The following is a 22,611-nucleotide window of genomic DNA, read 5'->3' on the forward strand; positions in this document are numbered from 1 at the left end:
CATTCAAGCGCTTGGCAGCATCAAGATAGATCAGATTTTTATGATCAGTGAAAACCTGAATGGGAAATTCAGCACCTTCCAAGAGATGACGCCAGTGTTCAAATGCGAGTTTAATAGCCAGCAATTCCCGATTACCAATATCGTAATTAAGTTCAGTCTCAGAAAAATTTTTTGAAAAAAAAGCACAGGGATGTACTCCATCCTTGTTTTTCTGAGACAACACCGCACCGACCCCCACCGAAGAAGCATCAACCTCAACCAAAAACGGCTTAGTCACATCAGGCTGCATAAGGATGGGAGCAGAGCTGAACCTCTCCTTTAGAAACACAAAAGCTTCAATGGCCTCAGTAGTCCACTGAACCGCATTAGCACCTTTCCTGGTGAGATCGGTCAGTGGTTTGACAATAATAGAAAATTTTTTAATGAATTTTCTGTAATAATTGACAAAACCCAAAAACCTCTGTATCGATTTCAAACCAATAGGCCTAGGCCATTCCTGCACAGCTTGAACTTTCACCGGGTCAATCTCAAAGCACTCGCTGGAGATAATGTAGCCCAAAAAACTAATTCTCTGTACAGCGAACTCACATTTCTCCAGCTTAGCAAAAAGTGAATTGTCCATTAATAACTGTAATACCTCACGTACGCTCCGCCAATGAGACTCCAGATCCGGTGAATAAATCAAAATGTCATCCAAATACACAACCACATTTTTGCCGATCAAAGGTCTAAGGATGTCATTAATAAGATTCTGAAAAAATGCTGGAGCATTGGTAAGACCAAAAGGCATAACCAGATTCTCAAAATGATTCACAGGAGTGTAAAAAGCAGTCTTCCATTCATCACCCTCCTTCATGCGCAATAAATTGTATGCCCCCCTGAGATCAATTTTAGAGAACCACTTGGCCCCCACTAACTGGTTAAACAAATCAGGAATCAATGGCAGTGGGTAAGGATTACGTACAGTGATTTTATTAATCTCACGAAAATCCAGACAAGGACGTAAACCGCCGTCCTTTTTTTAAACAAAAAAAAATCCAACAGCCACAGGAGACTTGGAAGGCCTAATGTGACCGGCGGCCAAGCTTGTCTGTATGTATTCCTCCAAAGCCTTTCTCTCAGGAATAGTAAGATTAAATAAACGACTTTTAGGAAGAGTCGCTCCAGGGACAAATTCAATGGTACAATCATAGTCTCTATGGGGAGGCAAAATTTGTGACTCCTCTTCAGAAAAAACTCTCCAAAAATCCTGAATAGGTACAGGTAATTCCCCTTTTTCCACCGCAGCAATACGTCCGTTACAACACTTGCCATAACACTTAGGGCTCCAGGACTTAATTTCATTAGTAGACCAATCCAGTACAGGATTGTGCAGTTTTAACCAGGGCAACCCCAAAACTACTGGAGAAGGCAAATTATTTAATACTACCAAATCCAAATTCTCTTGGTGAACACCATTAATAGTGAGGGGAAATTCACAGACCTTGTGAGTAACACTCTTCAAGGGAGAGCCATCGACAGAAACCACGGCAATAGGGGATGACAAAGGTTTGGGCTTCAATTTAAGTCTTTCCAAGAATCCCCCATCAATCACATTCAGAGTAGAACCACAATCCACAAATACCCGAAATTCAATTAATTCTTCCTGAGCAGCAGTAGTAGCAGAAAGAAATACACCCTTAGTATTTAAACAGGCTATACGGGCGTAACTGACCTTTTTTTTTTCTTTGTTCATACGAAGCACACAGTTCTTAATAAAATGGTCAGATTTCCCGCAATAAAAGCACAAACCTTCAGAAGACCTGCGGTCTTTTTCCTGAGAGCGGGGCGCCACCGCCCCAATCTCCATCGGCTCCCCAATGCCAGTACAGACCCTCTCAAGACTCGGAGCTGACATGGCAGAGGATTTACTCTCATTAACCCTTGCACGCAGTCTCCTGTCCACCCGTATAGCTAATTGCATTGCCTCCTGCAAGTTTCCAGGTATGGGATAAGCAATCAGCAAATCCTTAACCCTTTCACCTAGCCCCGCAAGAAACAAACTTTTCAAAGCTGAATCGTTCCACCCCACCTGGGCAGACCACCGACGGAAGTGAGAACAATATTTTTCCACATTACCTGATCCCTGTCTCAAACATCTCAATTCAGTCTCATCTGATGAGACACGATCAGGATCATCATACAACAAACCCAAAGCAGAAAAAAAACTATCCACTGATCTAAAGCATGGATCACTAGGTTGGAGAGAAAAGGCCCATCCCTGAGGTTCTTTGCGCAAAAGTGACATTATGAACCCTATGCGCTGTGATTCATCACCAGAGGATCTGGGTCTCAAACGAAAATACAACAAACAAGCATTTTTAAAGGAAAAAAATTCTTGTTGATCACCAAAAAATAAATCAGGCAAACGTACCTTTGGCTCCACAAAATGTGCTCCAGAACAGCTACTCACGTGTTGTTGGAGCTCGGCCACCTCCAGAGAGAGTCCCTGCAGGCGTTTAGCCAAATCCTGAACCGACACCATGATGGAAACTGGAAGTCTTTCCTTAGAGATATTTTTGGGCTGGACTTACTGTTATGATCTGCTACAAGCACTAAGGAAAGAAAGGAGATCGGTCCCTACAATAGAACTAAGCTAGATCCTTACGATGTAATGGGGAACCTGATCCTGCGATCAGACCTGCTAAAGTCCTCGGCTAGTCTGTACGAAGACCTATAGATGCAAGGAAGGGATCCCTACAAGAACTAGGGACTGGGATAAAGTTGGACACCTCCTAGCAGAAATTGTAGCAGTAAAAGACAAACACACAACATAGAACATAAAGGTCCGAAGACTTAGCTAAATTGACTGAGAAAGGTAACTAAGCACCAGGCTAGCTAAAGAGTAGAAATTACAATGAAGTCCAGCAAGGCCAGGAGGGCGGAGCAGGACTAAATAGGCAAAAAAAGGTCATGTGACCAGCAAGATAGAAAAAAATTAACATACTGTGCTGCTCTCTCCCCCGTGCTCACATACTGGGCTGCTCAAACCCCGCACTCACATATTGGGCTGCTCTCTCCCCACACTCACATACTGTGCTGCTCTCTCCCCTGTGCTCACACACTGTGCTGCACTCTCCGCCGCACTTACATACTGTGCTGCTCTATCCCCGCACTCACATATTGTGCTGCTCTCTCCCTCGCACTCACATACTGTGCTGCTCTCTCCCCTGCACTCACATACTGTGCTGCTCTCTTCCCCACGCTCACATACTGTGTTGCTCTCTCCCCTGTGCTCACATACTGTGCTGCTCTCTCCCCCGCGCTCACATAATGTGCTGCTCTCTCCCCCACACTCACGCACTGTGCTGCTCTCTTCTACGCGCTCACATACTGCGCTGCTCTCTCCCCTGCGCTCACACACTGTGCTGCTCTCTCCCCCCTCTCACACACTGTGCTGCTTTCTCCCCACACTCATATACTGCGCTGCTCTCTCCCCCACGCTCACATACTGCGCTGCTCTCTCCCGCGCACTCACATACTGTGTTGCTATCTCCCCCGCACTAACATACTGTGCTGCTCTCTACCCCGCACTAACATACTGTGTTGCTCTCCCCCGCACTCACATACTGCGCTGCTCTCTCCCCCACGCTCACATGCAGCGCAGCTCTCTCCCCCGTGCTCACATACTGCGCTGCTCTCTCCTACGTGCTCACATACTGTGCTGCTCTCTCCCCTGCGCTCACACACTGTGCTGCTTTCTCCCCACGCTCACACACTGCGCTGTTCTCTCCCCCGAGCTCACATACTGTGCTGCTTTCTCCCCCACAGTCACATACTGTGCTGCTCTCTCCCCCGCGCTCACACACATGCTTCTCTCTCCCCCACGCTCAAATACTGTGCTGTTCTCTCCCCCGCACTCACATACTGTGCTGCTCTCTCTCCCGCACTCACATACTGCGCTGCTCTCTCCCCCGCACTCACATACTGTGCTGCTTTCTCCCCCTCACTCACATACTGTGATGCTCTCTCCCCCGCACTCACATACTGTGCTGCTCTCTCCCCCGCACTCACATACTGTGCTGCTCTCCCCCGCACTCACATACTGTGCTGCTCTCTCCCGCGCACTCACATACTGTGCTGCTCTATCCCCGCACTCACATACTGCGCTGCTCTCTCCCCCACGCTCACATGCAGCGCAGCTCTCTCCCCCATGCTCACATACTGCGCTGCTCTCTCCTACGTGCTCACATACTGTGCTGCTCTCTCCCCTGCGCTCACACACTGTGCTGCTTTCTCCCCACGCTCACACACTGCACTGTTCTCTCCCCCGAGCTCACATACTGTGCTGCTTTCTCCCCCACAGTCACATACTGTGCTGCTCTCTCCCCCGCGCTCACACACGTGCTTCTCTCTCCCCCACGCTCAAATACTGTGCTGTTCTCTCCCCCGCACTCACATACTGTGCTGCTCTCTCTCCCGCACTCACATACTGCGCTGCTCTCTCCCCCGCACTCACATACTGTGCTGCTTTCTCCCCCTCACTCACATACTGTGATGCTCTCTCCCCCGCACTCACATACTGTGCTGCTCTCTCCCCCGCACTCACATACTGTGCTGCTCTCCCCCGCACTCACATACTGTGCTGCTCTCTCCCGCGCACTCACATACTGTGCTGCTCTATCCCCGCACTCACATATTGTGCTGCTCTCTACCCCACGCTCACATACTGTGCTGCTCTATCCCCGCACTCACATATTGGGCTGCTCTCTCCCCTGCACTCACATACTGTGCTGCTCTTTCCCCTGTGCTCACACACTGTGCTGCTCTCTCCCCCACACTCACACACTGTGCTGCTCTCTCCCCCACACTCACATACTGTGCTGCACTCTCCCCCACACTCACATACTGTGCTGCACTCTCCCTCGCACTCACATACTGTGCTGCTCTATCACCGCACTCACATATTGTGCTGCTCTCTCCCTCGCACTCAAATACTGTGCTGCTCTCTCCCCTGCACTCACATATTGTGCTGCTCTCTCCCTCGCACTCACATACTGTGCTGCTCTCTCCCCCGCACTCACATACTGTGCTGCTTTGTTCCCCGCACTCACATACTGTGCTGCTCTCTCCCTCACACTCACACACTGTGCTGCTCTCTCCTACGCGCTCACGTACTGCGCTGCTCTCTCCCCTGCACTCACACACTGTTCTGCTCTCTCCCCGCTCTCACACACTGTGCTGCTTTCTCCCCGCACTCATATACTGCGCTGCTCTCTCCCCCACACTCACATACTGCGCTGCTCTCTCCCGCGCACTCACATACTGTGTTGCTATCTCCCCTGCACTCACATACTGCGCTGCTCTCTCCTTCGCACTCACATGCTGCGCTGCTCTCTGCTTAGCGCTCACATACTGCGCTGCTCTCTCCCCCTTGCTCACATACTGCGCTGCTCTCTCCTACGTGCTCACATACTGCGCTGCTCTCTCCTACGTGCTCACACACTGTGCTGCTTTCTCCCCACGCTCACACACTGCGCTGTTCTCTCCCCCACGCTCAAATACTGTGTTGCTATCTCCCCTGCGCTCACACACTGCGCTGTTCTTCCACCCGAGCTCACATACTGTTCTGCTCTCTCCCCCGCACTCACACACTGCGCGGCTTTCTCCCCCACAGTCAAATACTTCACTGCACTCTCCCCCGTGCTTACATACTGCTGTTTCTCCCCCTCGCTCACATACTGTGCTGTTCTCTCCCCCACGCTCACACACTGTGCTTCTCTCTCTCCCACGCTCACATACTGTGCTGCTCTCTCCCCCGCACTCACATATTGTGCTGCTCTCTCTCCCGCAATCACATACTGCGCTGCTCTCTCCCCCGCATTCACATACTGTGCTGCTCTCCCCCCCATGCTCACATACTGCGCTGCTTGCTCCCCTGCGCTCACATACTGCGCTGCTCTCTCCCCCACGCTCACACACTGTGCTGCTCTCTCTTCCGCGCTCACATACTGCGCTGCTCTCTCTCCCGCACTCACACACTGCGATGCTATCTCCCCCGCACTCACATACTGCACATACTGCGCTGCTCTTTCCTCCATGCTCACACACTGTGCTGCTCTCTCTTCCACGCTCACATACTGCGCTGCTCTCTCTCCCGCACTCACACACTGCGATGCTATCTCCCCCGCACTCACATACTGCGCTGCACTCTCCCCCGCGCTCACATACTGCGCTGCACTCTCCCCTGCACTCACATACTGCGCTGCTCTCTCCCCCACACTCACATACTGCGCTGCTCTCTCCCCCGCACTCACATACTGCGCTGCTCTCCCCCCGCACTCACATACTGCGCTGCACTCTCCCCCACACTCACATACTGCGCTGCTCTCTCCCCCGCACTCACATACTGCGATGCTCTCTCCCCCGCACTCACATACTGCGCTGCTCTTTCCCCCGCACTCACATACTGCGCTGCACTCTCCCCCACACTCACATACTGCACTGCACTCTTCCCCGCGATCACACACGGCGCTGTTCTCTTTATTATGTAGCAGGGCTTTATAGTATTGGGAGCTCGGACTGCTACTATGTAGGTGAGCTCGAAATGACAGCGCCCTCTTCAGAACTACTAGGTGTAAAGGGAATCTGCCCAGTTCAGCCCCGCAGTCACTGTTGGTGGTGCTCCGATGGACCTGGAGAAGGTGCTTACAGAATTCTAGGTGGAATATTTCTGTTGGGCTGGAATCCCACCTTGACCAGTCTGGGTACATGTGAGGACCCCAGACTTCGCTGCCATACAGGAGTATTGGGGCGATGATAGCATTGAAGATTTTTAGCCAGACCCTCACTGGCGGCTTCAGATGGTAGAGTTGTAGATTTTCCTTTGGATGGCAAAGAAGGTTTTGCAGGCCTGGTCTTTAAGTGTCTATATGGCTTATTTAAAGCTCCCTGACTCGTTTATTTCCTAACATCATCTTATCTATTGTCCATAATATCTGTTTATCCAGCGGCATAACTAGAACCTGATGGGCCCTAGTGCAACATTTGGACTTGGGCCCCCATCTGCATGTTCGGCAGATGTATGAGCCATTGTAGCATTCCAGATCCAGTGAAGACATACTTGTTCACCCTTTCATGTAACAATGTCCCCCACCCTGTAATAATGTCCCCGAACCTAGACTCTTCCTGTAATAATGTCTTCCATTGTGGCACCTTCCATAATATCTATCTTTCTATCTATCTATAATTCTCTGCTGTTGAACTTGGTTCTAAGTGCACTACTTTTATTCCAGCCAAGTCTGATGGATCTGAGGATGCATCTTGGAATGTAGTTTCTGACAGCAGTATTATTGGAGCTGTACATGTTAGAGGGTGACTCAAGTGGTGGAAGGAAGCAGTATTGAAGGCTCAAGAGGCTGTACCAAGAAAACTGTAACACTAAAGAACAAGAAAACATTCTGTGGTTCATTTATTTCTATAATGGATAGTGGATACAATGTATAATATAATGAATAATGCATTTTTTTCTGATAAAACATTGCAAATCCCCTTCATAAACATAGAGGTTAGGGAGGGAGAGCTAAATGGCTCACTGCATGCTATAGTATTATTAAATATTACCAATATTCATTAAGCTCCTGCGCTCCCCCTAGTGATGGCTCCAAAGCAGGGATGTCAAACTCAAACACGCAGAGGGCCAAAATGAAAAACTTGGAAAAAGTCATGGGCCAACCAGTATACAGTATAATGGGCCCCACAAAGTCTTCTGTACAGAATAATGGGCTCCACATTGTCCTCCAAACAGTATAATTTCCCCACATAGTCCTCCATACAGTATAATGGCCCACATAGTCCTCTGTACAGAATAATGGGTCCCACATAGTCCTCCATAGAGTATAATGGACCCATGTAGTCCTCCATACAGTATTATGGGCACCACATAGTCCTCCAAACAGTATAATGGGCCCCACATAGTCCTCCATACAGAATAATGGGCACAACATAGACCTCCATACAGTATAATGGGCACAACATAGTTCTCCATACAGTATAATGGGCACAACATAGTTCTTCATACAGTATAATGGCCACAACATAGTCCTCCATAGAGAATAATGGCCCCACATAGACCTCCATACAGAATAAAGGTCACAACATAGACCTCCATACAGTATAATGGGCACAACATAGTTCTCCATACAGTATAATGGGCACAACATAGTCCTCCATACAGTATAATGGGCCCCCCATAGTCCTCAATACAGTATAATGGGCCTCACATAGTCCTCCATACAGAATAATGAACCCCACATAGTCCTCCATACAGGATAATGGCCCCACTTAGTCCTCCATACAATATAATGGGCCCCACATAGTCCCCCATACAGTAAAATGGCCCCACTTAGTCCTCCATACAGAATAATTGGCCCCACATAGTCCTCCATACAGTTAAATGGGCCCCACATAGTCCTCCATACAGTAAAATGGGCCCCACATAGTCCTCCATACAGTATAATGGCCCCACATAGTCCTCCATACTGTATAATGGGCCACACATAGTCCTCCATACAGTGTAATGGGCCCCACATAGTCCTCCATACAGAATAATGGCCCCACATAGTCCTCCATACAATATTATGGGTCCCACATAGTCCTCCGTACTGTATAATGGGCCACACATAGTCCTCCATACAGAATAATGGGCACAACATAGACCTCCATACAGTATAATGGGCACAACATAGTTCTCCATACAGTATAATGGGCACAACATAGTTCTTCATACAGTATAATGGGCACAACATAGTCCTCCATACAGAATAATGGCCCCACATAGTCCTCCATACAGAAAAAAGGTCACAACATAGACCTCCATACAGTATAATGGGCACAACATAGTTCTCCATACAGTATAATGGGAACAACATAGTCCTCCATACAGGATAATGGCCCCACTTAGTCCTCCATACAGTATAATGGGCCCCACATAGTCCTCCATACAGTATAATGGGCCCCACATAGTCCTCCATACAGTATAATGGGCACCACATAGTCCCCCATACAGTAAAATGGCCCCACTTAGTCCTCCATACAGAATAATTGGCCCCACATAGTCCTCCATACAGTAAAATGGGCCCCACATAGTCCTCCATACAGTAAAATGGGCCCCACATAGTCCTCCATACAGTATAATGGCCCCACATAGTCCTCCATACTGTATAATGGGCCACACATAGTCCTCCATACAGTGTAATGGGCCCCACATAGTCCTCCATACAGAATAATGGCCCCACATAGTCCTCCATACAATATTATGGGTCCCACATAGTCCTCCATACAGTATAATGGCCCCACATAGTCCTCCATACAGTATAATGGGCCCCACATAGTCCTCCATACAGAATAATGGCCCCACATAGTCCTCCATACAGTATTATTGATCCCACATAATCCTCCATACTGTATAATGGGCCCCACATAGTCCTCCATACAGTATGAGGGGCCCCACATAGTCCTCCATACAGTATAATGGGCCCCACATAGTCCTCCATACAGTATAATGGGCACCACATAATCCCCCATACAGTAAAATGGCCCCACTTAGTCCTCCATACAGAATAATTGGCCCCACATAGTCCTCCATACAGTAAAATGGGCCCCACATAGTCTTCCATACAGTAAAATGGGCCCCACATAGTCCTCCATACAGTATAATGGCCCCACATAGTCCTCCATACAGAATAATGGCCCCACATAGTCTTCCTTACAGAATAATGGCCCCACTTAGTCCCCCATACAGAATTATGGCCCCACATAGTCCTCCATACAGTATGATGGCCCCACATAGTCCTCCATACAGAATAATGGCCCCCACATAGTCCTCCATACAGTATAATGGGCCGCACATAGTCCTCCATACAGAATAATGGCCCCACATTGTCCTCTATACAGTATTATGGGCCCCACACAGTCCCTTATACAGAACAATGGGCCCCACATAGTCCTCCATACAGAATAATGGGCCTCCCATAGTCCTTCATACAGAATAATGGCCTCCACATAGTGCTTTATACAGTATAATGACCCCGCATAGTCCTCCATACAGTATAATGGCCTCCACATAGTCATTTATACAGTATAATGGCCCTACATAGTCCTTCATAATGAATAATGGGTCCCACATAGTCCTCCATACAGTATAATGGGCCCCACATAGTCCTCCATACAGTATAATGGGCTCCACATAGTCCTCCATACAGAATTACGGCCCCACATAGTCCTCAATACAGTATAATGGCCCCACATAGTCCTCCATACAGAATAATGGGCCCCACATAGTCCTCCATACAGTGTAATGAGCCCCTCATAGTCCTCCATACAGAATAAGGGCCTCACATAGTCCTCCATACAGAATAATGGTCCCACATAGTCCTCCATACAATATTATGGGTCCCACATAGTCCTCCATACTGTATAATGGGCCACACATAGTCCTCCATACAGAATAATGGGCACAACATAGACCTCCATACAGTATAATGGGCACAACATAGTTCTCCATACAGTATAATGGGCACAACATAGTTCTTCATACAGTATAATGGGCACAACATAGTCCTCCATACAGAATAATGGCCCCACATAGTCCTCCATACAGAATAAAGGTCACAACATAGACCTCCATACAGTATAATGGGCACAACATAGTTTTCCATACAGTATAATGGGCACAACATAGTCCTCCATACAGTATAATGGGCCCCCCATAGTCCTCAATACAGTATAATGGGCCTCACATAGTCCTCCATACAGAATAATGAACCCCACATAGTCCTCCATACAGGATAATGGCCCCACTTAGTCCTCCATACAGTATAATGGGCCCCACATAGTACTCCATACAGTATAATGGGCCCCACATAGTCCTCCATACAGTATAATGGGAAACACATAGTCCCCCATACAGTAAAATGGCCCCACTTAGTCCTCCATACAGAATAATTGGCCCCACATAGTCCTCTATACAGTAAAATGGGCCCCACATAGTCCTCCACAGTAAAATGGGCCCCACATAGTCCTCCATACAGTATAATGGCCCCACATAGTCCTCCATACTGTATAATGGGCCACACATAGTCCTCCATACAGTGTAATGGGCCCCACATAGTCCTCCATACAGAATAATGGCCCCACATAGTCCTCCATACAATATTATGGGTCCCACATAGTCCTACATACAGTATAATGGCCCCACATAGTCCTCCATACAGTATAATGGGCCCCACATAGTCCTCCATACAGAATAATGGCCCCACATAGTCCTCCATACAGTATTATTGGTCCCACATAATCCTCCATACTGTATAATGGGCCCCACATAGTCCTCCATACAGTATGATGGGCCCCACATAGTCCTCCATACAGTATAATGGGCCCCACATAGTCCTCCATACAGTATAATGGGCACCACATAATCCCCCATACAGTAAAATGGCCCCACTTAGTCCTCCATACAGAATAATTGGCCCCACATAGTCCTCCATACAGTAAAATGGGCCCCACATAGTCTTCCATACAGTAAAATGGGCCCCACATAGTCCTCCATACAGTATAATGGCCCCACATAGTCCTCCATACAGATTAATGGCCCCACATAGTCTTCCTTACTGAATAATGGCCCCACTTAGTCCCCCATACAGAATTATGGCCCCACATAGTCCTCCATACAGTATGATGGCCCCACATAGTCCTCCATACAGAATAATGGCCCCCACATAGTCCTCCATACAGTATAATGGGCCGCACATAGTCCTCCATACAGAATAATGGCCCCACATTGTCCTCTATACAGTATTATGGGCCCCACACAGTCCCTTATACAGAACAATGGGCCCCACATAGTCCTCCATACAGAATAATGGGCCTCCCATAGCCCTTCATACAGAATAATGGCCTCCACATAGTGCTTTATACAGTATAATGACCCCGCATAGTCCTCCATACAGTATAATGGCCTCCACATAGTCATTTATACAGTATAATGGCCCTACATAGTCCTTCATAATGAATAATGGGTCCCACATAGTCCTCCATACAGTATAATGGGCCCCACATAGTCCTCCATACAGTATAATGGGCTCCACATAGTCCTCCATACAGAATTACGGCCCCACATAGTCCTCAATACAGTATAATGGCCCCACATAGTCCTCCATACAGAATAATGGGCCCCACATAGTCCTCCATACAGTGTAATGAGCCCCTCATAGTCCTCCATACAGAATAAGGGCCTCACATAGTCCTCCATACAGAATAATGGCCCCACATAGTCCTCCATACAATATTATGGGTCCCACATAGTCCTCCATACTGTATAATGGGCCACACATAGTCCTCCATACAGTGTAATGGGCCCCACATAGTCCTCCATACAGAATAATGGCCCCACATAGTCCTCCATACAGAATAATGGGCCCCACATAGTCCTCCATACAGTATAATGGCCCCACATAGTCCTCCATACAATATTATGGGTCCCACATAGTCCTCCATACAGTATAATGGCCCCACATAGTCCTCCATACAGTATAATGGGCCCCACATAGTCCTCCATACAGAATAATGGCCCCACATAGTCCTCCATACAGTATAATGGGCCCCACATAGTCCTCCATACAGTATAAAGGGTCCCACAAAGTCCTCCATACAGTATAATGGACCCACATAGTCCTCCATAGAGTATAATGGCCCCACATAGTCCTCTATACAGAATAATGGCCCCACATAGTCATCCATACAGTATAATGGCCCCACATAGTCCTCTATACAGTATAATGGCCCCACATAGTACTCCATACAGTATAATGGCCCCACATAGTCCTCCATACAGAATAATAGCCCCACATAGTCCTCCATACAGAATAATAGCCCCACATAGTCCTCCATACAGAATAATGGCCCCACATAGTCCTTCATACAGTATAATGGGCCCCACTTAGTCCTCTATACAGTATAATGGCCCCACATAGTCCTCCATACAGAATAATAGCCCCACAGAGTCCTCCATACAGAATAATAGCCCCACATAGTCCTCTATACAGAATAATGGCCCCACATAGTCCTCCATACAGTATAGTGGCCCCACATAGTCCTCTATACAGCATAATGGCCCCACATAGTCCTCCATACAGTATAAAGGCCCCACATAGTCCTCCATACAGTATAATGGGCCTCATATAGTCCTCCATACAGAATAATAGCCCCACATAGTCCTCCATACAGAATTATGGCCCCACATAGTCCTCAATACAGAATAATGGGCCCCACATAGTCCTCCATACAGAATAATGGACCCCACATAGTCCTCCATACAGAATAATAGCCCCACATAGTCCTCCATACAGTATAATGGCCCCACATAGTCCTCCATACAGAATAATGGCCTCACATAGTCCTCCATACAGTATAATGGGCCTCACATAGTCCTCCATACAGAATAATAGCCCCACATAGTCCTCCATACAGTATAATGGCCCCACATAGTCCTCAATACAGAATAATAGCCCCACATAGGGGTGGTGGTTCTGGTTTTGGGGGCCAAATAAAACCACCCTGAGAGCCATATTTAGCCCATGGGCCAGAGTTTGACATGTATTGTCTAGGTAGATAAAATGTTCTCGTTTTGCTCTATGTTTATGTAGTGGATTTAGAGCAGAGATATATTTTTAGTCATTTTTTAACTAATAACTTAGGAATAAGGAATATGTACTTGACTTTTTGGCCAGCATCTGACATTATGAACATGCAAGCACCTTATATGCTTTTATATATATATATACATAAATCCTCTGTTTTTTACGGTGAACTTTCGTCTAAAGGCATCAGGTTTACAACAGAGCGTAAATGTCTCCAGTTGGCATATATCTTTATTATTATTACTAGATTATTTATTGTATGATTTGACAATATATAATTCAGCTCGGTCTTTGTAAGCACAATGCGGAGTATGGATGATTAATCTCTCCCCGTCATGTCTCTTTCAGATGTAGATGAGTGCGCATTGTACGGATCCTGCAGCCAGACCTGTAGAAATACACAGGGGTCTTATGCTTGCAGCTGCGTGGAGGGGTATATCATGCAGTCTGACAACAGATCCTGCAAAGCAAAAAATGGTAAGTTCCAGTAACTGCGTGTGATGTTTTGTGTATAATAATAGGACGTAATCTATCCCATATCTATCTATCTATCTATTATCTATCTATCTATTATCTATCTATCTATTATCTATCTATTATCTATCTATTATCTATCTATCTATCTATTATCTATCTATCTATCTATCTATCTATCTATCTATCGATCTATCCCATATCTATCTATCTATCTATTATCTATCTATCTATTATCTATCTATCTATCTATCTATCTATCTATCTATCCCATATCTATCTATCTATCTATCTATTATCTATCTATCTATCTATCATCTATCTATCGATCTATCTATCTATCTATCTATCTATCTATTATCTATCTATCTATCTATCTATCTATTATCTATCTATCTATTATCTATCTATCTATCTATCTATCTATCTATCTATCTATCCCATATCTATCTTCTATCTATGCTGATGACACAGATCTATACACCTCATCCCCTGACATTACCCCCGCTGTACTACAAAACACCAGTGACTGTCTGGCCGCAGTTTCTAACATCATGTCCGCTCTCTATATGAAACTCATCCTTTCCAAAACTGAACTTCTTCTGCTCCTGTCGTCTACTCACCTCTCCAAATCTGACATCTCTCTTTCCGTGTGTGGCACCACAATAATGCCGAGCCAGCAGGCGCGCTGTCTGGGTGTTGTGTTTGACACCAATCTTTCCTTCACCTTCCACATACAATCTCTTGCCCGCTCTTGTCACTTGCACCTGCAGAATATCTCTAGAATCTGCTCCTTTCTCACCTTGGAAACAATAAACACCGTCACTGTTGCCCTCATCCACTCCCGCCTTGACTACTGTAACTCTCTATTAATTGGCCTCCCCCTCACTAGACTTTCCCCTCTCCGGTCCATCCTTAATGCTGCAGCCAGGGTCATCTATCTGGCTCATCGTTACTCGGACGCTTCCGCTCTGTGCCAGTCATTGCACTGACTGCCCATACATTATAGGATCCAATTTAAATTGCTTGTTCTCACCCACAAAGTTCTCCATAGTGCGGCACCCCCTACATCTCCTCCCTCATTTCTGTTTATCGGCCTACCCATTCTCTACGCTCCGCAAACGACTTTCGACTAACATCCGCTCTAATCCGTACCTCCCACTCCCGGCTCCAAGACTTCTCCCGAGCTGACACAAGTAATCACAAAATGCAATTTTTAAATGAATATCTTTATTATGAAGGAGAAAAGAAATTCAAACCTACATGATCCTGTGTGAAAAAGGGATTGCCCACCCCTCCCTTAAAACATAAATTATCATAAATTAATTGTGGATTATCTCATCTTTGGGAAGCTGAGTTAAATTTCCCTAGCCACACCCAGGCCTGATTACTTCCATACCTGTTCTCAATCAAGAAATCACTTAAATAGGACCTGCCTGACAAAGTGAAGTAGACCACAATATCCTCAAAATCTAGACATCATGCTACAATCCAAAGAAATTCAGAACAAACGAGAAACAAAGTAAAAAAATACATTTTGTGGTTACTTGTGTTATCTTTGTCTAATATTTAAATTTGTTTATGATTTGAAACATTTAAGTATGACAAACATGCAAAAGAATAAGAAATCGGGAAGGGGGAAATACTTTCACACCACTGTAGATATTAGATAAATAGATAGATAGATAGATAGATAGATAGATAGATAGATAGATAGATAGATAATAGGTAGAAACCAGAAAAATGTCACCTTGTCATGACTGATGGGCTCTCATGAATTGGCCAATTTATGTGCTAAGTACCTTCATTTTGTAAGTATAGTCTATCTAGCAGTAATACAGTTTACATTTCATATATTCAGTGTTCACATATATCTTAGTTTTCACAGAGATTGCTGGTTTTCTTACGTTTGTAGATAGAGACTAACTATAACTATCTATCTTTCTATCATCCACCTATCTATCTACCTAGTAATAGATTTAATTATATCTGTCTCTATTCAAATTGAGTTTTAATTCAATTTAAATAGAGGCAGATATTATTAAATAGATAGATAGATAGATAGATAGATAGATAGACAATAGATAGATGATAGATAGATAGATAGATAATAGATAGATGATAGATAGATAGATAATAGATAGATAGATGATAGATAGATAGATAGATAGATAGACAATAGATAGATGATAGATAGATAGATAGATAGATAATAGATAGATGATAGATAGATAGATAGATAGATAGATAGATAATAGATAGATGATAGATAGATAGATAATAGATAGATAGATAGATGATAGATAGATAGATAGATAGATAGAGGGATAGATAGATAGATAGATAATAGATAGATAGATAATTGATAGATAGATAATAGATAGATAGATAATAGATAGATAGAGGGATAGATAGATAATAGATAGTTAATAGCTATATAGATAATAGATAGATAGATAATAGATAGATGATAGATAGATGATAGATAGATAGATAGATAGGCAATAGATAGATGATAGATAATAGATAGATAGATAATAGATAGATAGATGGATAGATAGAGGGATAGATAGATAGATAATAGATAGATAGATAATAGATAGATAGAGGGATAGATAGATAATAGATAGTTAATAGCTAGATAGATAATAGATAGATAGATAGATAGATAGATAGATAGATAGATAGATATGGGATATATAGATAGATAGATAGATAGATAGATGATAGATAGATAGAAAAACTTTATTTTTCCTTTTCACTTTAATGATGAGCTGTGACTAGCCACATTATCCTTTTATTGTTGTAGTCGTGTGGTGTGAAAATCGCTCTAAATGAGAAACTCTTTTCTGCCACATCTGATTGACGGCTGTTCTCACTGTAAGATAAATACTCTAAATGAATAGCAGGTTGTTCCTATGAAAATGTTACTTAGAAGAAATCTAGAAGGAAAATGTATCCATTTTTTATCATTTTAAGTCAATTTCAGGCAGCGGATAGAAGGATGTATGTAAATCTTCCAATACAATATAGAAATGCTTACCTGAAAATTATAGTTGTGTTCCATTTAAATAAATGATTAGCTGCGGTTCAACAATTTTACACAGTAATAGCTTTACTTTCCTGATATACATTACAATTCAATTAAAATATGCTTCCAATAGCCATATTTAATTAAACATCTCCACTGTGTCAAGGATTTGGGTTGATGAATTAACTTGACCTCTTTTTCTTTGACAGTACATTTTATTCAAATATTTTCTGCCTGGAAATCAGTCTGTAACCATTGATGCTAGTAGTAAAAAGTACTCATCTGCTTAGTATCGAAAAGTTCTATGCATCTTATACATAAGAAAATCATAGTCAGTCAGATACTGATCCTTGGGTTTAAAATAAGACAGAAAATAACTCATTTACTTCTATGGGGTAGAGTTGTAAGTGTGCTCTGTGATACGTGAGGAGTAGGGATGGGCAGATCCAAAAAGTTTGGGTTCTGGTACCTAACCAAACTTTATTCCAAAGTTTGGTTCGAGTACCAAAACTGTACCCGAACTAGAACCTGAACCCAAACCCCATTGAGAACAATGGATACCTAAACTTTGGAGCTGGAAAAAAATCTTTTTCTCTGTCTCTCTGTCCTCAGACTCCTGAACTGTGTTGTGTTAGTAATTCAGCACCGGACACTAGGTGTCCGGTACAAACCCCGAACTTTACAGTTCAGGTTTGCTCATCTCTAGTGAGGATGAATTGTGACATTAATGCTCATGATGTTTTTTGATTTCCCATAGAAAGTTCTAGGAACTTGGCAGATAGGAAGTTTATCCCTGCAGCCAATCAGCATCCGCTTAATTCTTGTTTTCTACGGACATAATTGACATCCAGAGGAATTGAGAGCTGTTGCAACTCTTTCACTTTCTCCAGATGTGTTGATTTGCCCAAAGGAGAGGAAAGTGAAGCAAGAGTTGATTGGTCCCTGTGATTGCGTGACATAACAATGTCACACAATCCCCAGGAGACTCAGTGCCAGCACCACTGGAAAGGCAATGACATAGGAGGTCAGTATAAGTGTTATTATTTTACTGGGGGGAAAAATAGGGATACAAGAGGGTTTGTCCGATTAGTGGATAACCCCTTAAAAAGGTTACTTTGATTTTTTTTTCCTAAACTTCTCTCATGCTGCACTTACAGTAACTTCAGGAGTGTAGATAGATAGATAGCTAGGTAAAAGTTAGATTGACAGATAGGTTTATAGATAGATAGATAAAAAGTTTGATTGACAGATAGGTTTATAGATAGATAGATAAAAAGTTTGATTGACAGATTTTGATCATGATTTTATCTGTTGCTCTCAATATATGGTTTAAATCTTGAGCAAAAATACCACAGCATCCAAAGAGTATAAAACAAAAAAAATAAAGCTCAAGACAATTTTCGACATCTTATATAACAGAGGAATCTTTAGAGGCCACGACCCAGGGAATATAGAGGGAAGCAGTGGAAATTCTTCCTTTTAAAATTGTCACATACAATTTGATAATTCAAACTAGAAATTCTGATGTGTTTCTCTTTAATCTCCTTTAATAATCCAAATTAGAGTCTTATGAGGCTTGAAATTTATTTGGAAAATAAGTGTACATCGCCTTGACACAGGCGTCAGCGAGACAAGTCTGCGGTGAATAAATCGAGAGATTTCTGTTTTCCTCTCCTCTACATAATTCATTAAATCTGTCAACTCCTTGAAAGTTGAAAGGAACAAGCTTTATACAAAGTGTAACAAGTTGGAATCAATATTGTGTTTTCAAGTAAAATTTCAGACACGAGTTTTCATTTGCCTTTAGGCAATGAAACGAAAAGCCTAATTTGCCTTTGAGTTACGGGACACCTGCAACACGAGCGCTCATGACGGAAAATATACAAGTTCTCAGAACTGTTCTACTATAGTTGGAAAGATCTGGAGCTGGATTTTAAGCAGGACGGGTATAAAAGGCTATGGTGTTGAATAGGCCTTTTATACTTTATTTCTTGACCCATTGGGTCCATTTTGGAGTCCATCTTATAGCACAGCACTCGGACCTTGCACAGTTCTACAGAACTTAAGCTAGAAACCATTGGGGTTAGACTATCTTCTATAAGAGAAGTTAACAGGAGTCTGGAAGTCACTGGCCAATAGACGGAGAGATGCAAAGAGTAGTGTATATCAAAGTCTGAGGAAACATCCAAAGTTTGATTTATTTCCAAAGTTTGATTTATTTATGCCAAAGAATATGCAGTGTCACCAAATATTCATTTTTTGTGTGAAAACTTTCAATAGAACTTTTTTCTTTTAATTTAATTCTTGATGTTTGCTTGCGTGAGTCCAATGGGCGGTCCTACTAATAATTAACAGTCTTTCCTGTATGACTGTGCATGTAGAGATCGCTGTCAATCACTGATTAGGACCGCCCACCAGACTCATGCATAGAAACACCAGGTATTTAAATGAATAAAATACAAGTATTTTTTATTTTGCACAAAATTCATAAATCATGTGTGATTTTGTAAAGAATAAAAAAAAAGTCAACAAATACCATAAGACAAAAAAGAAAAAGCAAATTAAAGAAAAAGGCATTCAACATTTGTGGATTTTTTTAAGTCAAATTCCTTTTTTGAGTTGCGATATTAGTTGCTGTTTTTGACATACTTAAGAATACACTGGGGGGACTGTAGGGAAGTTGAGCCAAATTTTGTAACTATTTAAAAAGTAGCAATTAATGAATCAGGTCGATACATCTTGAATTGTTAGACTTCACCCACAAAGCAAAAAACAAGCAAACCAAAGAAAAAACAGAAGAGCACATATAAAATACACTTACAAAAAGGTGCAAATAGAATAATGATCTGGGTGCAAAACCACACAAAACTATACATAAACAGGCGCAAAGGACTGAATTAGGTTAAATGTTTTAATGTGATCACCCAGTGGTTGTCATGCGAATTGCAGCCTGTCCATGGTTTTGCTACAATGTGTAAAGTCCAGTCACTACTCATGGACATTCCATGAGGCGGGGTAGTCAAGCGGTTAAAGGTCAAAAGGAGTCCGAGGAGAGTATGTCATAGACAAAGGGGTGAGACAAAGGCGTAGTCTGGTAACAGTCCGAGGTCAGAATTTCAAGAAGGTAGCGAATCATGACAAAAGGGCTAGGCAAATGGATGGTCAAGGCAATCCAAAGCTCAAAGATCAGAATACAAGACTAGGAGCAAAGAGCAAACTCATACACCACTTGAGCAAGGCTACAATTGGCAGCAATCTAAGGCAGAGAGCTGGCTAAATAGCCAGGTAATTAATATGAACATGAGACATAAGGAGGAAGCCCCAGCACGCCCTGGCTCTGATTGGATGGCTAACTTGTCACTTAAGACACCGACAGTTCAGCGAATCAGCATGCCCTAACTCCCAATTGGACGGCTGAGCTGTCAATCACCATACTGACAGCTCAGCATGCCCCTGACCTAGATTGGCCTGTAGAACAGTCATTCACTGAGTCCAGAAACACCGATATGCATAATCATGACACTATGTCATGAGAAGTTTACGTTGGACATATTTGATTGACACCTATCTTCAAGCGTGGCCTAGATTAGGGTCTGCACACTTTCAGTTTGCCCCGCGGTCGCCCCAGGTTGATTTAGATTGGCGAATAATGATATATAATTGTGTTCTCACGTTACTTGTTCTTTTACATTCCAAAGATGTAATATCTGGGACGGCTTCCAAGATGATATTTTAAGAATGCCGGGAAGTGGAGGCTGTTGGCTCGAATCAGGCTCCACATTCTGTCACTGTCAGGAGAAAACTGTTGTCTTACCACATGCTGAAGAATACATACATTGCGATGACAACATACATCCTTTCCTTCATGTATCCGCAGGATTTCTTCCTGATTTCTATGGGTTTATTTTTTTCCTATTATAGTAAATCGTGTTGTGTACGAATGTTAAACAGACGGCTTATTAACTCTGTGCTCATCACCGGGGTGTTTTTTTTTTTTTTTGCTTTTGTGCATTTCTTAGTATTCCTCTTAACATCTTGTGAGCAGCGAAAGTTGGAAATCTTTTTATATCAGTCTCAAAGCTTCATAGCCCGAGGTCACATGGCGGCCTTGTATTGCAGGAAATAAAAGTGGAATGTGCAATCTACCAAAACAGCCAAAGGGTACGGTATAGTGTACAGTATGTCCTTGACTTACGACAATTATTGTCATATTCATGCATTCTGGTACATTTATAGCCATGATAACTGCAGCCTCCAGAAATATGTGTGCTCAGTGCTCAAGAAATTAACAATAGATTATCTTCCCTGACAACAACTCTTTTTGGAGTTCCTAACCATAGGAAAGAAAAGACAGAGGTCCCAATTTTTCATTTGAGGATTTGTTTGTTTTTTTTGACATTTTTCTCTATTGTCTTTTGTTATTCGTTGCTGTTATTCTTCAAAACGGTGGGATTTTGTTAAAATGGTAAAAATGGTCTTTATTTCTGCCTTTCATCATTTATTCAACTCTCTAGTGCAAAAAAGTTTCATTTTGAACCAAAATATCTGATGAACGTAGAATCACTGCAGATTAGGGAGTGGGGTACAATTGCGGCAAAATTTGCAATTTTTCTTTTTAAAGGAATTTTTTTTAATTTATTTTTATGAATCAGAAAAAAAAATCTGGAAACCGTAAACCACCCCAATATTGGCGAACAAAAAAAAATAATCAGGTGACCGTGTATAAAATAGAATTTACAAAAGGGGAAAATTATAAAAAAAAAATAGGCACAAGGGAAAAAATGTGTGAAAAACATAAAAAAAAAACAGATAAAAAAGGCTCAAATACAAGAATGAATCAACCCAAAGTTTGTAGAAAGGTGAGCTGGTGGGGCATGTGCTTGAGATGTTGGGGTAACACAAACAACCCACCCTGCATTGGTCAGGGCATTAAGCTACGGAGCTAGGCCAGCAAAATAATTATTTTAATATTTGAAAAAAGGGAGAGATACTTTTTTTTTTTTTAGAGGACGTCTATTCACTCTATTTAAAGTTTTTCCAGAGATCGATGAAGGTCTCAGGAACCAGACCACCATTAATCTGCTGGCATTTAACCACTTCGCGATTTTCCACTTTTGCATTTTTGTTTTTTGGTCCCTTTCTTCCCAGGGCCATTCATTTTATATTCTTCTATTAATATGGCCATGAGAGGGCTTATTTTTTGTACTTATTAGTTGTACATTTGGACGACACCATTGATTTTACCATATATTGTAAAAAAAATTTCCAAGTGCGGTGAAGTTGCAAAAAAAAGTGCAATTCCAAAATGTTTTTTTAATTTTTTTATTTACCATGTTCACTAAATGCTAAAACACACCTGCCATTATGATTTCCCAGGTCAGTACGAGTATTCAGATACCAAACATGTATAGGTCCTTTTTTTATTTAAGT

General features: G+C 43.1%; 1 protein-coding gene across 5 annotated transcripts in view; it reads left to right on the top strand.

The window, feature by feature from the left end:
• Positions 1 to 22,611, top strand: part of LRP1B (LDL receptor related protein 1B) — a 2,071,868-nt gene that overhangs the window by 844,955 nt on the left and 1,204,302 nt on the right. For all 5 annotated transcript variants that reach the window (XM_073647246.1, XM_073647248.1, XM_073647249.1 and 2 more), the window contains exon 5: positions 14,025 to 14,153. In XM_073647246.1, coding sequence (XP_073503347.1) covers positions 14,025 to 14,153 — 129 coding nt within the window. The remainder of the gene's footprint in view (positions 1 to 14,024; positions 14,154 to 22,611) is intronic.

This window comes from Phyllobates terribilis, unplaced genomic scaffold (genome assembly GCF_046119375.1).
Source record: "Phyllobates terribilis strain yellow unplaced genomic scaffold, ASM4611937v1 Scaffold_9__5_contigs__length_417890890, whole genome shotgun sequence".
Lineage (NCBI taxonomy): Eukaryota > Metazoa > Chordata > Amphibia > Anura > Dendrobatidae > Phyllobates > Phyllobates terribilis.